The sequence below is a fragment of the Falco cherrug genome, chromosome 7 (genome assembly GCF_023634085.1).
Source record: "Falco cherrug isolate bFalChe1 chromosome 7, bFalChe1.pri, whole genome shotgun sequence".
NCBI classification, from domain to species: domain Eukaryota; kingdom Metazoa; phylum Chordata; class Aves; order Falconiformes; family Falconidae; genus Falco; species Falco cherrug.
In genome coordinates, this window is record NC_073703.1 from 64,267,790 (window position 1) to 64,286,268 (window position 18,479).

General features: G+C 48.6%; 1 protein-coding gene across 5 annotated transcripts in view; it reads left to right on the forward strand.

Moving 5' to 3' along the window:
* Window positions 1–8,887: 8,887 nt before the first annotated feature.
* Window positions 8,888–18,479, forward strand: part of FLVCR2 (FLVCR heme transporter 2) — a 41,485-nt gene continuing 31,893 nt past the window's right edge. For 4 of the 5 annotated variants that reach the window (XM_027812558.2, XM_014284151.3, XM_027812560.2 and 1 more), the window contains exon 1: window positions 8,888–9,498. In XM_027812558.2, coding sequence (XP_027668359.2) covers window positions 9,004–9,498 — 495 coding nt within the window. In that variant the 5' untranslated portion in view covers window positions 8,888–9,003. The remainder of the gene's footprint in view (window positions 9,499–18,479) is intronic. The other variant, XM_014284152.3, reaches the window with a different exon arrangement.

Consider the following 18,479-nt stretch of genomic DNA (forward strand, 5'->3'; position numbering starts at 1 on the left):
ATTTGTTCCTTTAAGCCTGGGAGAGACAACCTGCTGCAGCTCTAAAGAAGCTTGTTTTCATAGGCTCCACTTCTGCTCCTTCAGCTTCTGGTGGGTTTCCTCACAGATTTTTTCACTTGCTGTTCCTTAAAGCTCTGATGCTCCCATGCTTCCTGGGTTACACAGCATCAGAGAAAACCAGCTACTGCTGCCTTGCTTGGGGTTTGCTGTGCAGGACACTGCAGCCTCATGCTCCGCACTGGAGGATGCAACAGAGCCCCGGCAAAGCTTGCACTGACTTAAAACACAGCATTGCCCACAATAATGAGAAATCTCCATCCTTGCTGTGACCTTTGTGTTTTCTCACGGCTACAAAATGGTAAGCTTGGTTTTAGTTGCAGACGGAGAAGGTCCTACCCTGATGTGTATGTATCAGCTACGCCTGCATAGACACAAAGCCACTATTTTTGTTGCAGAGCCATCGAAGTCTGAGATCCTGCAGGCTGGGTGGGGTTCTGTGTAATGCCCACAGAATTGCTAGACTACTCACTGGTAATGTCTCAGCTGCGACTCAGAATGAAAATAAGTGGTAAATGGTGAGACTGGGAGACGGGTTTGCAAAAACATCCTCTCCAGAACCTAAACAATATTCTTGGCATCAACCAGTTAAGATGCCTTTCCTCTGCATGATGCATGGCTGGCTGTGAGCTGGAAGGCCTCCAAGCAGTGTTGTGGTCAGCCGTTTAGGCCAAGCACTGGGTGTATGTTGGTGCTAAGGGAAGCATCTTCTAGTCTTACTCCTCTCTGCCCCAGTCTTGCCCTCAAAAACCTGATCAAAGAAGATGATCTGCATGTTTCAAGCGGTTTTTGACCTCTCAGTTGCTTCTGGTGATTGTTCGGTGTCTCAGATGCAGTGTCTTTTATTTAAGAACGGTTCCCCTGGGCGACCGTCTTTATCACCCAAGCAACAAGGGACAACATATCCTCTCAGGGCCATCAGCCCCTTTCATCCAGCCTCTGAGAAAGAGATCTTTTCCTGAGGCTGTTTGCGGAGCTGCACAAGCTGCCTGTTCAGGCTATGCAGGGAGATTCCCGCACTTCTACGCAGGTGCTGCCTCTTGCTTCCCTTTCCCAGGCTCCTGGCCCCCACTCAAAACTCCTCCAGGCAACTAGTTTTGATTTCTAAGTAGCCAAGTGCTTGTCCTCTGGTGTGGCCCTCACTGTTGTCAGCAAATGAACTGTTAATGAACTCAAACGAGGAGCAAAGGGCAGGGCGGTGTACCAGGGCAATCACCCCTGATTGCTTTCGATTGCCTTCTCCTACTTGCACTTCCCTTTGATCTTCATTCCCCCGGCATCGGGCATTTCTGAAATGTTGTGTGAGTATTATCTGGCCATGCCCAGCCTGCAGGAGCACCGTGCTGCTCGCTGCTTCAAGGGAAGGGGGTGCTTCTGGACACGCAAGTGGAGAAATGGGGTGATGGCTGCGCCTGGGGCAGCTTGTCCCTACCCACGCGGGGTGTCACTGCTTTCTGTCGCACCGCACGGTCCCCCACTGAAAAGCGCCTGAAAGCAGTAAAGGGATGAGGGCTCGCAGGAGGCTGAGAGACTCTTTCCGAGCTGGGGAAGGCCGGGTGGCGAGGCAGCCCTTCCCTGCGAGCACAGCCTGCCGACACTGCGCCTGTGCTGGCCTCTGCTGGGCAAAGGCTCCGCTCCCGCTCCCGCAGCCGCAGCGCCCCGCTCCGCGCTCCCGGTGGCCGGGCTGCTGCCAGGGGCTGGGAAAAGAACCGGGAGCCTCAAGGTTAACGTGCGTGGCGGCAAGGGCTGGGTAGAGCTGCCTGAAAGGGCTGTCCGGGTCCCAGCCACCCCAGATGTGGGGCGGCGAGCTCCCTTGGCCGAGGACCGTGTAGCTTAGGCAAGGGGCCGGTCGTGCCTTGTGGTCCTGGCACGTTTGCATTGCTGCGTGAGGGTGTGGGGGGGCTTGGTTTGGTGTCCCCCACCTTCCCCAGCTCCCTTGGGGCTTGCAGAGCTGGGTGCTGGCGGTGCCGGGCTGGATGTGGGGACCGAGCACTGGGTTAAATAAACACAGACCTGGCCGCAGCCCTGGTGAGCTGTAATCGCCTTTACGGACACCTGTGATGAGAACGGTGGGTTTCAGCATTTTGATACCCAGGAAAGGTTTTATAAAAGCACTTGGGCTGGATTTCTGCCTGGCAGTCTTGTCACAGGGGCTCTGCTGTGGGTGTATCCTGGGCAAAGCCAGCCGAAAGCCCGGTCGCCTGGGGCTGGGAGGGCAGTGAGGGCGGGTGGAACTTGGCGCTGCGGGGGCACCTGCCATGGGCACTTTTCAAACCTCAGTGACCGTTGCTTTTACATTTACTTGCTGGCTGGTGTCTTCTGTGAGGGCAAAACAGAGGTGTGTGGCAAACATCTGTTGATATGATCAGAAGGTAGAAATGGGAACCAGGGGACATGAGAGTTACGTTTTCCTTTACGGCCTTCACTGCATCTCAGTACCTCCTATGGATCAAGGGAAGCTGGCAAGTCTGTGTAGAAGGACAGCAAGTCACAAAACATGGAGGGTGCAGTAATTTTCTCCCTTTCCATCCCCCTAAAAGGACATGCTCAGCACTTCACAAGCACTCAGCATCAGCATTTCAGGGCTGCTTCCATGGTAAGATAAATAAAGATATGACATTTGGTGCTGACTTAAGCTTAACGTATCTCCCCAGATGGGAAGCCCAGGGCAATCTTTTATGCCTGGTATTCCCTTCCTGCTTTGTCCTTCTCAGCTCAGCTGCAGGCTCCCGATGTGACAGGTGCCAAGGTGTGGAGACACAGAGCGAGCCCACCCAGGGGAAGGTACATTCATCCTACTGAATTGGGCTGTTATGATTCCAGCTGTCATCGCTATGATGCCCTCCCTCTAAATTGATTCATATGTGAGTTTTCTTTCTTGTGGGACAGAAGAAGGGGTAATACTCAAACACAGTATGCATAGAGCCAGAAGAGAAGTAAAGGCATGTCTTCAGTTCGGCAAAGGACAGACTAAGCAGCTCTGTTCCCCCTTTGCTGTGGCTTCAAAATATTTATGCACTTGTTTGCAAATCCTGTCTCAGAAGTCACTTCTGTTAGTGCTGCCAGCCCTGCATCAGCAGAGGATAATCTTCTGCATACTGAACCAAAGCAGCAGCCCACAAAAGAGACGCTCTCTCTGCCTCTTACAATGATCACAGTGTCCAAAGCAGCCCTTGTCATTACAAGAATGCTGTCTGGATGCTAATATTTCAGCACACTGAGATCAAAGAAGATCAGGAATCACTGCTAACAGGCAGAGTATTTTTATGAATCGAAAGCTGGAGAGAAGAGAAAATGCAAAGCATGGCATGAAATGGCGAGACTTTCTCCTAGCAAACAGCACTGTGCTTGCTTTGTCCAGGTTCTTCTTCTGCCGTGTTGTTGTTGCCTTATTGATTAATGATCTGGAGGGGATTTGAGCAGTGAGGCAGCAATATGTGTATACATAAAGTTTTTTAGGTTAATCAAAAATCTACCTAACTAAACAGTAGGGAATGTATATTCATTTCTTGCCAGGGCAGGATTACAACCAGTGCGTTAAGGTTACTACACGAGACTGTAATTCTTCTTGCAGCTGAGGTTGCAGATGCCAGCTGCTAAGAGTCATACGGCTTCAGAGACATCCGAACAGAGAATGCATGTTCCTCCTAATTCCTGTACCAGTTCTGCACTCTTTCCTAAGATGCAATCAACTTTTCTCCTCTCACAACAGTGATGGTATAGTGCCCTGGTCCCCAGGACTTGTCCCAGGTTTGTCTTTATTGCTGCAAGGTGAGTGGGAGAAAGAAGAGGAACATGCCCATGTTCAGCAGTGAGCCATGCACATTTCCAGCATTCTTTAATTATTAATTAATGCCAGCTGCAAGCATTAGGAGATGAAAAGCTTTTTTTGTGTCATTGGCATGAACTGGTATGACTCATTGAGATGGAGGCTGGAGGATGCTGAGTAAGAAGGGCATATATACTTCGAGCTTTTGGTATTTGGGGTTAATCTGTGACCCTGATCTGGTCTGGGGATGTAAATCTAGACTGTGGCTGAGTTTTGAGTCTAGCTGGCTCTTTTTTTCACTTCTTTTATTCTGAGCTGAGTGAAGAGATCTTTGTGTCCCATGTGCATGCCTGGTGCGCAGCAGAGGAGTGAGCTGGGTTTGCTCCAATGGCAGAGCAAACAGAGCCTATGCATGGCTCTCCTCACAACTAGCTGTATCTCCGCAGCTTTTCATAAGCAAAGGTTGAGAACTGGGCTTAGATGCTCAAGCAGTGCAGCAGGCTAACCACAGTCACACAGCTTTTGGATTAGAGCTGGTTCTCATCCGGCCAGATCAGAGCACGGGGTTGAGTAAGTTAATATCTGTCTGCAGAAGGCCACGCAGAGGTAGTATAACCACCCTGTCTCTCGAGGGCTGTGTACTAACCAACAACGGCACGTCTGAGGTACCATGGGTACAATGGCTCTTCCATGCTGCATGCTCCTTTGTTACGGCCTTTTCTGGCTGCAAGAAGGCAGCTGAGAATATTAGCACCTCAGCCATGCCATCCCATGTACTCTTTGCAGTTCAGACCTATATGATCCATCCATACAAACGTTAAAATTCAACTGGACAGAGTTAAATTAAAGCCATTGCTGTGTTAAAGCCAGGCTTTGAACGAGGAAATAAGATCTGTGAAGAGGTGGTAATTCAAGCTGCTGTTGGGCAAGCCCTTGCAGCTAAGGTTTGAAGGTAGTTAGGACAGTTGCATTGACAATGGTCCTGCCCCTGGCAGGGCCACAGGCAAATCACCTTAACTTTGTGTGCCCCCGTTTCCCCTGTAAAACAGATGTAGTGATGCATCCCCAGTGAAGTTCTCCGAGACCTACACATGAGATATGCTGAAAGGATGCAAAACATTATTTCCCTTCCTTGAGTTATGCTTTTGAAAGGCCTTACACTTTGAAGAGGCTAGGTTTGGTGCTCAATGTTATCCTCCCCCCACACCCCAGCTTTGGTGGTTCTGATGGCTGCAGTCTTCTCTAGATGAGATTTTAGATGGTGCAACTAAGCCATCACGTTCTGCGTAGAGGAAGGTAATTCTTGCAAAATTTTGAATGCTGTCAGAGGCTGCATGGTGCACCACAATAAATGTAGTTGTCCATCATTGTGCGTGGCCCCATACCTTTACACAGGAAAAGTAACAGGAAAGATTCATGAGGGTTTAGGCTATCAAAAGAATCACGTATCTAACCCACAGCAATACACTAACCCGCTGCATTTATAAACGTTACACCGGGTCCTGCGTTCTGGCTGCTCCTGGGATGCAGAAGCTGTAGGTGCCAGCAGAGGACTTGCAGCCCGCCCTGCTCCAGTGGCAACGAGGTGGCCTTTGTCCCACCGGGCTGCCCTTGCCAGCCCATGCCGCACCGAGTGTCCCCAGCTGTGCATCCAGTGTGACCAGAACAACTGGGTGGCTCTGCCAGCTATGCTAGTCTTGCCATTTGGTCTAGTGATACAACTATCTCACTTCTGAACATCTCCACTAAAGCAGTTTGGGTGCTGAACCCTGTATAAAACATTCTTCCTCCACCACCAAAGACCTTGTGATCTCCCCTGCGATGTCTGTGTGTGGGATAGACTGGGAGGTCTCCTGACACCTCTTCTAGACCTTAATCCTATCAGTCAAAATGGGATAGACCACCTGAAGACCTGCACTAGCTAGGCCTTCTAAGTGCCATGGTGAGATTTAGAAGCACAAAACACAATGCTGTGAGCTTGAGAGCAAGGGACGTCCTGTGACCCTGGCAGCTTACACACTTCCCATTTAGAGGGAACCTAAGCATCCTCTTAAGTCTCTGCAGGAACTGCGTGGCCAGAAGATCCAGTAACATTCCCCAGTACCTGCTTTTCCCTGGCAACTTTCACCCTTTGTCCACCTACTCCTTGAACTTCTGGTCCAGTGTGGGAGAGAAAAGGCATCAAGTTATTATTCTTTTCACAATAATTTTCTAATATGCCTCCTGCACACCTTCCAGGCCAGTTCCCAGCCCCCATTTGTTGTTGCCTTGCTTGTCATTGAGGCCTGTTTCCACCCACTAGAAATCAGAAAGCTGGGTTACCATCGCCTGCATCATCCCTAGCGTTTGTATTTATTGGGTGTGCTTTCAGAAAACCAAGCTTGTTCCAAGGAATGTTCTTCAGGCCTTATAGAACATAAAGGAATTGCATGTACTCATTGGTCATAAAGGTGGAGTATGTTCCAAGAGTGTCAGAGGTTGGATTTCTTGAGATCAGTAAGGAAGCCAGAGATGTTAGGCTCTATCTGATGGACTGTAGCATTACATTGTACATTTGTACATATGTACAAAAACTGTAGCATTTGGCCCTGCTTCTGCCTCTGGTTTAGTGCCTTCCAACCTCACAGATACTTCTGGCGACAGGATCCTGTAACCTTTTAAGCACTTGTGTCAGTCTCCATGTAAAGGAGATTTCCCTCTAGCTTTAAAATCCACTTCAAGGGGTTGTCCTGAAATATAAATAATTTTTCATGGCTAAGAAATTTTTATATAAAGACGCTCTGATGAGGGAAATCCAAAAGCAGCTGTGGTATTGCTTCAAGAAGGGAAAGAGGCTCTTCTGAGTAGAAACAGATGCAGCAATGAAGAAAGAAAGAAATGCAAAGCACAGGAGTTCTATTTCGGTCCAGAAACTGGCGAAGGATATAAAGGGGCGATTGAACAGTTCACATAGTCAGAAACAAAACAAAACAGCCCTGAAATGAGAGGAGTTCTGGGAAATGTGGGCCTATAGGTAGGAAAAATACTTGACTAAATTGGCTTTGGGGGAGCCAGGCTTGCTTTCCCACCTGGCTCATGTTCACTTGACAGGCTGCAGGCACCAGGGGCTGGGAGCTACCTTCTTCCACCTACTTTCAGCTGTAATTTCAGCAGGGTCTGTGTTTTAGTTGTTTTTGATTCACCGTTTGCCTTTTCTGATAGGACTAAGACATTGGTTTAGTGCGAACAAATGCACCTTGCTTGGCAGGCTCTGGCTTGCTATGGACTTTTTGTTGGTGATGGGCAAAACTGAGGATTTTCCAGAGAAATTTATGAGCTGAAGGTGGGACTAAAACACAGCTCAAGATGACAAACTGCTTCTGACTCCAGTTTGGAGCAGGGCTGGTGGGAGGCAAAGGACCCAGCGTATGTTTCTTATTCCTCTCCCATGTATCTAAAGATTTTTCGATGTGTGTGCTTTTTTAAGTCACATGTAAAGAAATTTAACTGTTCCCAGTTTTCCTGATGTATGACAATGTCTCCTCAACTCCTTTATTTTTTCTGCATACTCTTTCTGCTTTTTCTTTTTCTGTTATATCCTTAGAGTTCTCAGACTAAGCAGCTGTTGAACCATGACAGTCCTTTTCCTGCTCCATTTCACCTCTGCACTCTCTGTACTGCTATCGCTTACTGCATTCCTGATACATTTAAATCACAAATCTATTAGAACAAATTCCTGTTCTTTCTGTTGTCTCAGGACAGAACTTGGAGTAACTTCGGATACCTAACCTAATAATAAGTGGGACTGAAAACCTCTTTTCTGGCTTTTGCTTCTGAATTTGCCTTTCCTGTTTATTATGTAAAAGGACCATATTATGGTTATGTTGTACTGTCATAAGCGTCCCAGGTGAGGCTGGAGGTTTGCTGGCAAAGCTGCGGCCTGAGGAGGGGGAGTAGGAAGGTTTGCAGCTCTGCCCTGCGGTGCTTTCAGCAGAGCACATAGGGAAGGCTGCGCTGGCTCTGCTTGTCTCCAGCTGTGCTCCTTGCCACTCTGCTGGGAGTAGGAAACACAAGGGGGTGACAAGAAGTGAGCTCTGGGAGGATATACAGCAAGAACCACTGAATTTGCTCCTCTGGGAATAATTTATCCAAAGCTAAAGTGTCTACTTTTGCTCCTGGCCGTAGTCAGGTGGATAGCTGAGGACAGCGTTCCACAAAGTAAATACAAGCCTGAGAAACTTCACTTTTTCATTCTCTGACCCCAGCCTTTGTTTCAGGAGTATCGCATCCCAAAGACAGGTCATTGCTCCCATTTTTCCAAGTGAACTTTGAGCTGTATGTTCAATGCTGGAAGAGAGCTGAACAGCGCTAGCATGTAACCAAGCCCACATTTTAAAGCTCATGCCGAGTAATTGTACAATTCAGATAACACTATGTTAATTAAATGAACTGCAGGTCATAAGTGATCTCCAGGCAGGAATCCATCAGTGTGGTACATTGCTAAAGAGGAAAACAAGAGCTGACTCATTAACCGCAAGATCCCCATGAGGATGAAAACAAACATCACTTTTGGCTTTTGCTTCAGTTGCATTGAGATGTTTTGATTTTGACTTCACTGGATGTTTTCACTTTGTAGTGTGCCATGCCATGAAAAAAAAGTAATAAAAAAATCGGGAGCCAGCTCAAATGAAACCCAGGTTCATCCTCCGGGTGCCCACCCTGGCATCTGGCTGGGTCAGGCACTGCTCACAGGCACACGGCCTGCACCCAGGACACGGGGCTGGGGCCGGCTGTGTCCATCGGCCTCTCCCGCCCCGGGCCTCCCGCTCCCGCCCCGGGCCAACCGCTCCCGCCCCGGGCCAACCGCTCCCGCCCCGGGGCCGCTCGGCGAGGCCCGGCTGCGGCGGCCGTGGGGACGGGGCCGCTACCCCCGCTCCACAGGTGCGGCGGCGGCGGGGCCGGCCGTGCCCCCGGGCGGTGGGAGGCGCTTCCCGCCCCCATGCGGGGCGGGGCGGAGGGCAGGCCGGGCCGGGCCGGGCCGGGCCGGGGGCGGTGGCGGCGCCTCCCCGCGCGGTGGCAGCCAGTGAGCGCGGCGGGGGCGGCCGGGCGGGGTTTCCCGGCCAGGTGGGTGCCGGCGAGGAGCGGAGCCGGGCCGGGAAGGGCTGAGCCGGGCCGGGCCGGGGGCCTGCGCTGGCGGCATGGTGCGGCAGGAGCCTGCCGGGGCGGCGCGGGAGGCCGCCGCTGTCAGCGCCGAGGTGCGGCTGTCCCGGCGTCGCTGGGCCGTGCTGCTGCTCTTCAGCAGCTACTCCCTGTGCAACGCCTTCCAGTGGATCCAGTACGGCAGCATCCACAACATCTTCGTGCGCTTCTACGATGTGAGCGCCTTCGCCATCAACTGGCTCTCCATGAGCTACATGCTCACCTACATCCCCCTGCTCTTCCCCGTTGCCTGGCTGCTGGACAGGAGGGGCCTCCGCCTCATCGCCCTGGCCGGCTCGGCCCTCAACGCCCTGGGCGCCTGGGTGAAGCTGGGCAGCCTGAAGCCGCACCTCTTCCCCGTCACCGTCCTGGGGCAGGTCATCTGCTCCCTGGCCCAGGTCTTCATCCTGGGCATGCCCTCACGCATCGCCTCCGTCTGGTTTGGCCCCCGCGAGGTCTCCACCGCCTGCTCCATTGCTGTCTTCGGCAACCAGGTAACGGCCGCTGGCCTCAGCCAAGGCGGGGAGGGCGGCAGGAGACGGGCAGGGCCTGGAGGGCGGCAGCGGGGACGTGAGGCGCAGGCACAAAATTCCCCTTGGGAAACTCCTCCGGCACCTGGAGGGACGCAGCAGGGGCTGGCGGTGGGCCGGCACACCGAGGGCAGCGGGGCCTCAGGCTGCGAGGCTGGGGGCAGCGTGGGTGCTGGGTACGGCTCTGGCTCTGGGGAGTGTGTGGACTGGGGGTCTTCTCCAGTGCTGCCCTTCTCCTCCTCCGTGTGGGAATCTCCAGGCCAGGGCTTTGGTTCAGCGGAACCATGGATGGACTGGAGGGGAATGTGTGGTGCTGGGCAATGGGCTTTAGGCAGAGATTCCTGTAAACCTCCCATCTGCGGTGGCATCTGGACTTGACACTGCAATATCCTCCCACTGACGACAAGATGGGACGAAGGAGGTTAGCTGTTTGCTGAAAAGAGTTCTTGTGACTGAGCCTTGGGGAAAAAGAGCTTAAGCACTATCATACCTGCTAAAAAGTAGGTACAGAGTTTCCACAAGCAGTTGCTTTGGAAAGAAACAAACCTTCCATCAGGTTAGGACGAGGCAGGCTCCCCGAGCACTCTTGTATCAAGGTGGGTCAGGGAGGCCAGCAGCCCGCAGTTGCTCAAGCTGTGGTGGGCTTTTCTTGTAGCCACCTAGTGCTCAGAGGAGATAATTTTTTCCACAATTTTGAAAGGACCAGGAAAAGAGCTTCTTGACCCTTGCACCAGAACACCCACTCATCCCTGTTGCATGAAGCAGACAGGCCAATAGTGTGATGCAATGGGGCGTAAGCAAAGCAAGTGTGGCTCTGCAATGCTGACGCAGAGATGAGGCAAGCAGAACCTGGCCTTAGCTGCTAGGCTGGACCTGTGCCCCTTGCTTTGAGACCCGATATACTACCCTGCATATATCTGTGCACCATCCTGGACCATCCTTGATTCAGCCTGTGTGTGGCTGCTATTCGGATTGCAATGTTTTGCAATTTGGGTAGTTTCTAGTGTGTGGTCCTTCCTCACAGATAACTGTGTGCAGTAGGTTTGAGGTCTCCTTTGCCCACATTCCTGGGTTTCTGTATTTATTTAAATACTGCTGAGGCAAAAAGAGGTGAATACTCGGAGACGGTACTTGAAGAGCTGAAGTTTGTGGAACAGCACTAGGGAATTAAGGAGACTGGTTTACATCTTTTGGAAAGAGGAAGCATGGTTTACATCTTTTGGAAAGAGGAAGCATACTTCTCTTTCTCTGCGTGAATCTACTTTACTCTTTGCTCTTATCACCCAGCCTAGTGGGCTGGTTTTTATGTGTTTTAAATGAGTTAGTGTGGAAGGCATTTAACTTGGCATGAGCACTCTGCTGATTTAGGAGTAAATAAGTAACTGAGCATTTTGCTGTCAGATTTTTTTTTTTTGATTGTTTAGGTGCAGTAACTCAACCGTATGTGTAAGAAATCCAAACAATGAGGTTTTCAGCCTCTGCTATATGCCTGTGTGGTATCCTCATTGTCCTAAAAGGAGTGGGTTAGTATAATGGTTGTGAAAAGCAAACTTTGGCTACACTGGTGCTCTGCACGCTGCCCTGGGGGTTGAAATGACATGGCAATGAGACCTCAGTTTAGTACATAGTCTTTGCTTTGTAAGCCCAGACTTTCATTTTAGAGAATTGGAGAAGTCAGAAATGGCAGTGGCTTAAGGCAGGGTGTACTCCATAGGAAGGACCTATTAATTCCCTTAGTCAAGGGTCCTGAGGTGCGTAATCACAGTGAGTGAAAAGTAGCTGTTTTGTTTGCTGTTGATGTTGAGCGGGGTGAAGAAACAGAGGCATCCTTTTATCCTGACTCTGCAGTTAAAGACTGTGTTTTAGGGAGTGTTAGCAAAGGATATAATATAGCGGGTTTGTAATTGCAGTGTGCCAGTATGGCAAATTATTCCCTATGCTCATTCCTCTGCAGCTGTATGACAGTTTTCCTTTCCTTGCCACGTCAGTTACAAATCATCAGGGTGGAAAACTCTGTCGTGAGTTGTTACCATGACGGTGATTATTGAATGCCGAGCACCAGTGTCCCTCTACATCAAGAACTGCAGCCAGCTACATGGAGGAGTGGGGCAGTGTCCCTGCTTCTCTGATACACTTGCTGTCTTTCTGCTCCTACCCTCTCAGCCTTAGGCAGCACTTAAGCAGCACTGTCCCGAGGAGAACCCTGCCTGCTGGTTCACGAGGACCTGCCAGGGTGATGTCTCCTCAGGATGCCGTTGCTGCTTGCTGAGTGATGGTAACCTTCAGGTTCAAAGTTAGCCCTGGAGAGTAAATCATTGAATCAGTCAGACTGGGTATGAAATATCTTTTATAAAACAAACCAACCCTAGCAGATTATCAGATTCTCCTCACTTGTTTCTGGTCATGTGCTGGCTGTGGTATCTGAAGTGCAAAGAAGGCTTAGATTGAGCACTCCTGAATCAAAGCTGGAGAGCTTCTAGAAGAGAAGAGCATCAACACCTGTGGAAGAAGAGATCACATTCTCTTGTTTACCTGCTGCTGGTTTTTATGACATTTTACTTTTCCCCATTTTAACAGGGAGATGCATAGGGTTTTCTGTTCTTTTTCATTGTGCATCTATGGGGAGGTGTAGAATGACGTTTACTTGCATGTTGGATAATTTGGCATTAAAATGTTAGTGTTACTAAAATATTACCAGCATCTCATTGCTTAAAAGACTAGGAAAAATCTACATGGGGTCTTTTCCTCAGGCTGAAAGTCTAGGGTAAGGGACCAGAAGTGTCTTGGAGAGTTCACTGATGTCCTTCAGATGTGTTTTGAATATTGGGCTGAGTATGTCTGACACGCTTGTGAAATACAGCTGTTAGTAGTAGCGTGTGCGCTACATTCTCAGTAGTGTCACTTGTGGAGGAGCTTGGTGCCGGGCATCTACATGGATTCCCATGCACAAGAGGTGGGCAGGAGAGAGCGGTTTGTGTAAGGCCATACATTTAGTGTATTGATTCATCAGGCTGTTCCCTATTTAGGGCCACGGTTCAGACCTGACGGGTTGGAGCAAACGGGCTTCTGATTTCTGTGTTGGAGGGAAACTGTCCCCTTGTCCTCTCTGCTGACAGGACCAAAGCGGGAAGAAATGCTGACGTATTAGCATTTGCAGGAGTATGTCCTTGCTGGAGCAGCAGGCCTTGCCCTTCCTTTGACATACTTGCTCTTCTGTCTTTTGGAGATGAAGAAACACGGTGCTGTGGCATGACAGCACTAACATGGTGGTGAGGGATGTTTAGATAACGAGTTAAATTCTCATGGCTTTTTGAGATCTATAAACTGGAGCCTGGGTGGCCAGGTAACCAGCTCTCTGTTTCAGCTTCCATGGTGTGTGCTGGACTGCTGTGCTTGGGCCATGCGTCTTCATGCGTCATTCTTACCGCTATATCTCCCTGTTGTCACTTGGTGGGCAAGGGACATGGGTGGCATGCAGTAACTGGGAGTGTGTAACTGTGCTGCACAGGGGCAATGAAAGAACATCTGTGTTTGTGACCTTGTATTGCCACCAGTGGTGGTAATTTTTTTGATTGAAAGAGACCTTGTTCCTGGCTTGTGCCATTCTGACAAAGAGAAACAAGCAGCTGATGGGCTTGGGAGTGAGGATGCAGGTGTGTTAGATGATCTTTCTGCTGCAGTTTTGCCTCTTCACTTTTTGACAGGGATTGATGAAGGGTGTTGGTGTGGTTTGGGAGGAAAGAAGCCTTCAGCTTCATATGAAACTTTGCCTCTGGGGGAAAAATGATGCAGCACCGTACTGATGTTCTGGTCCTTGTTCTGATGCAGCTGGCATGTGACTTCAGACATTTAGGGCTTCCGTAACAGACAGCCTGAGGCAGAGCTTTGAGGTGCTATCTGCAGACTGATGGGGCTATCAGTCTGGCAGTGATTAGATGATGGCTTTTAAAGTGGACAAACTGGATTATAAACCCTGAAATGTGCTCCCTCCTGATGGGTCCTTTCCTCTTGTGAACTGGGGGAAAGAGTCTTCATGGGGTAGTGGGTGGGAGGGTGTTGCTGAATAATCTGGTCTGCAGTACCTGAATTGCCATTGGTTTTGTGCTGTTTGTGCTGAGCATGTGCTGCTATTTGCCTCACTGCTAACTGTTCTGTACCTTTTGCCCTTCAGGGAAGCCAGCATCTGAAAGTCTAAGAAGTGGTGTAGAAATGGAGCACAACCTGTGGATTTCCTGTCTTCGAGTGGACTTCTAGATCTCTTTGGCTGTTCTGTCCCTGCTGGAGGTTCCCCAAGTCTTCAGATGAGATTTGGTCCCTGTTAGAAATAGGGCAGGTGGTGGTCTGCCTCACATCCCTCTGTAGCTTGGCCCTGTATCTCCTAGGGTTTTAGCTATTAGAATAGAGAAGACTTTAGCAAGGAACCAAAAGAAGCTGGTAGTGGCAGTAGTTAATGGTTGACATTCTCCAGCCCTGGATCCTTTCCCCTGTAAAGAAGGGCAGGGTGCATCAGAGCAGTTGGATTACAAGGAGTGCTGTGTGGCCAGCTCTCCGAGATCCTGGATGTGGCTTACTGTGGGAGGGTGTGCTGACCAAATAGCAACGTGGCTTTCTCAGGAATGCCTAATTTTCTGTAAATGGACACTGGAGCCTGAAATGAACTTTTTATACTCATTTATCTGGTGCTCCTTTCCCAGCCGTACAGCAAAGGCAGCTCCCCCTTCTCCCTCACAGAAGCAGTAGGCTTCTGGGTTACGTTCTGTGGAAGTTGCATGGGAGTTAAATGAATGGCTGCAGTGTTTTTGCTGGGAGGGGCTGCTCTGTGGCACCCTCAGCACTTGCCCCTGCAGGACCCCTCGGGGATGGCTATGTTTGATGACTGTAATAAGTCCTTGACCAAAGTGTTACATCCCAACTGAGGATTCCAGCAGCAGCTGAGGTATCTGTCAGAGCTGAAACCCCTCCCTTCAGCTTTACTCTTTTATCTACTGCTGTTGTTTTGCTGCGTTGCATTTTTTTCCCAGTAAACTGGGGGAAGGTGCATTCAAGGCTGAGAGGCCCTGAATGACTTGCATGAAGAAGTAGTTTTCATCATATTAAGCAGTATGAGATGACGCCACAGAAGCAGAAGTGTGCTGAGGAAGGGAGTTGGCCTTGCTTCCAGAAGAGCTTTAATTGTGCAAGTGCAGTTTGAAAAAATACATTATCTCCCACATCAGTGGGAGAGTAAAAAAGAGCCTAAGCCCTATCTTATCTTGTCACAAGGCCTGGACTACAATTTTTCCTTTCACAACTTGGGTCCTTTCTGCTTCTTAAAACACTGCAAGAAAGGTGACTAAACTGGTTCCCAAACATTTATGTATGTTGACTTTCTGACTATTTGGATTTCACAGGTTCTTTTAGTTTTGCTGTCAGTGGTATGGAAGAAGCATATCCTGGACAGCAATCCATACAAAAATACGCTGGGTAGGAACTGTCAGCTTCTACTTTACACAGCTCTTCATCTGAGTATTTTCAATTCTACTGTAGCATTTTATATAGAAAGGCAGCTGGGACCTGTGCTGATAGCAAAGGACTGGGAAGCTGACGATAGGAGTCAGGGTGTGAGAAGGGGGTGGCTGTCTGCTTTCTGCAGATTGCGATACGTGAATTGTAGGGTCAGAAAGTTTAGCTGCTCCTGTAAAAACGTCATGGTTATAGCGTGGGAGGCACCTACAGTTAGAAAAGGAGGGCGCACCACAGGGCAGAGCTTTGTCCTGCAGACAAGAGTAGAGGAAGAGGCTGTGTTGCCCAGGGCTTTGGAATAGGTACCTCCTCAGAGGGGTTCCGTGAGTGAATGGAAATCCAGGTCTGCTGCATTTAATTATGCTGGCAGAACTGTCGGACAGGCATCTGGCATGGGTCCTGTGTGTTTTGACCTTGGTTCAGAGTTCCCCTCTCATACATGTAACAGCAATGCAGTGAGGAGAGCCCTTCTGTTCCCCTTCATAAGGGCTTTCTTACTCCAACAAGAGGTGCATTGTTCAGATCCAGCAAACTCTGCAGCTTCCCCCTCCTCCCACCTGTCAGATGTATCCTTTTGCCGCTACCAGTTATGTTCTGCATCTTTGCACTGGTTTGTGTTACAGGGTAGCTGGTGTGGGCTTTGTGACACCCTGATCTAGTCTCAGCTGTTACTGAACAGCACAGACGTTGCTATACTTGGCTTGTGCATTTTGTCTGTAAGATTTTTGGAGAGACAAACTATTGTGGTAGTGGTGATCGGAGATGGAGGTTTCTAGAAGGACAGCAGTTGCAGTGTGCAGGCTTCCTACTCTTCACTGAGAACCTTATCTTCCCTGGTGATAATATTGTCGGGTCAGTTCTCATCGTTCATTTGGGGAGTCCCAACAGGATTTGTTTCTAAGCTCTTGGTATCTGAAGCCACTTATCTTAGAACCAAGTATAATTAAAAAAATACAAAACAAAACCCCAAACCACTTTTACTGTTGTGTCTGGAGAACAACAACTTGAAAATGTGAAGCCCTGTAGACTTAGATGTATCTGTCAGAAAACACGGACATCAGTGTGTACAGCAGGACCGACTTGTTAAAATGATGATGTCAGTCATTATCTTCCAAAGCATGGTAGTCCCTCTGGTTTTCTAGAGCATTCTTCATCTCTGTGTTCCTTGGTTGATGTGGGTGTTGAGGATTAGAGGTAGCATTGTGCGTTCTGTAAGTAAATGGTTCAAGACTGGTATTGCATCTCTCCAGCAGTTACGTGAATCTTTCTGCTCCCCTGCTTTCGGAGGCAGTGGAGGAGGCTCTGTTAGAAATGGAGGGGTGGCCCTGGAGGGAAACGGTTGGTGTGACCCTCAGAAGACTTCTGGCAGTGGCACTGTGTGTGTGGCTCAGTGTAGGGCTGCCAGGAGGGAAGCGTTGTTTTTTTATTCATGCTTTAAAACATTGAATTTGGTGGAGTTTCACAAATGTCCTTCAAAGAGAGGTCTGCAGTGGGTACTTTAGATTCTTCTATTTCTGTTCTCCAGGCTGATCTGGGGTGGTGGTGGTGTGTGTGAAAGATTTAATTCCCAGGTCAAAATGAGTGTTAAAAGACGCTCTTCTGGGAGTGGAAAGGTAGAGGAGCTCCAATGGTGTGTTGACAAAAGCAATGGGCTCTCTTTGCTGAAAGCAGGTGAAAAGTGCTCAGGGAAGGACAGTAAAAGAGTGTGTCCTCTTAACTCTCTGAAGTCTTGGCTTGGGAACTTGCTGAGATTGTGTTGAAATCATAGTGTCTGAAAAGCCTGTTGCATGGTGTTTATCGATGCGTAAACGTCAATATTTTGATTGCTATAGTTCCTGTCCATTTGGCCAAACTAGTATGCTGCTGGCCCCAGGGTTTCCTGGCACTCGTGCCTGTGCCGGGCCTCTTGGAACTTCGCATCACATTTCCCTTCCTCCCTCCTGATTTCAGTATTTGTAACAGCAGAGTTAGCAGTTTGGTGTGTTTGTGAGCGAGCAGCATGGGGTTTCTGTTGAGTTGTTCTGTTTTACTCCTGGATGAATACCCTCTGGTCCTGACGCCTCATAGATGAAATCAGTTGAAATAAATTGATTAAGATCTTCCACTGATAGCACTTCAGATTTTTGCCATGCGAAGAGATTCTGTTGATGCAGAAATCTCCCATAAATATCGTGTCATGAACACGGGTGCAAGACTTCATATAGTTCTCCCTTTTTCTTGAATGTTCTCCTTCCACAGTGATCATCTTTTGGCCCTGCAGACTTTCTGGCAGGCTTCCTGATTTTGCTGTGTTTTGACTTAGTTTGTAAAGTTGTTCCCCTGCCTTTTTTTGCCTAATAATGGTTTTACTTTAGTCTGGTCCAGCTTGCTCTCTTTTTTTCTTTGCTTCAAGGAATAATGCCTGGGTTTTGAACTGGATGGTGGTTGGTGTTTTTATTTTGGTGGTTTTTTGTTTTTTTTTTTTTGTGTGTGTGTTGGTTGTTTTTTTTCTCCCAGCTGTGGTTCCTTTAGTCTGTTCTAAAATCTTTTGCTAATATTCTCTAGGCTTACACTGAGCCTCTGATGCAGTGTCTTTACAGCCTTAATGGTGCTTGCAAGCATTTAATTTCTTTGGCTTTTTTTTTTGTTTAATAATTTCATTTTAACAAGCTTTTTCCCTTTCAGGCAGCTCCCTCTTGCGAGTTAAATACTGCCATAGTGCTTTGGAGGGTGTGTTTTTTTGTTGCTGCTGCAAGGAAGCTGAATTTGAGTGCAGTGCAGAACTGTTCTGTAATATTGATTGTGGTCACACTGTGCTGTTCTAGGTCTAAATCACAAATTGTGCTGCCTCTTATAGGTTATCCTCAGAAAAGAGTATTTATGGAATCAAAAAATGCAGTCTCTGCATCACCCCTGTCACTTAGCCTGCAAGGGCATTGTCGAAATTTCTCACTGTAGTATTTTTCTGCCTTTGCAGTACCTCTCTCTTTCTATCTTTTAACACTTTAATTGACCTTCTGGGTTTGGTGGTCTCTTCTGTCAATATTTGTGCTTACTTATGGATTTTTATAGGGCTTCTGTATTCCTGTTGCTGACTCTTAGTTTTCTTTGAGGTGGAGACCCACTCCTCCATTGATCATTCATTTACTATTTTTATGCTGATACTGCACCGATTATCTTCCTGCAGCAGACTCTTCGTATTCAAACAGCTAAACTTAAATTAGACATCCCATTTTCCATTTCAAGATTTCAGGTACGTTTATACCATCTTATTAGCCACTTGCTCTTGGTTTTGCGCTTGAATCTTGAATATGGTGTTGTTGTTGGGATTGGTCCTTGACAAAATTCAGGTAGGAAATGCATTCCTTCAATTCTTTATCAGCCTTTAAAGAATAAGGTATCTGAACAGTGCACTCTGCTGTAGTTGTTGACTTCCCTGGTATTATGTTTAAAAATTACCCCAA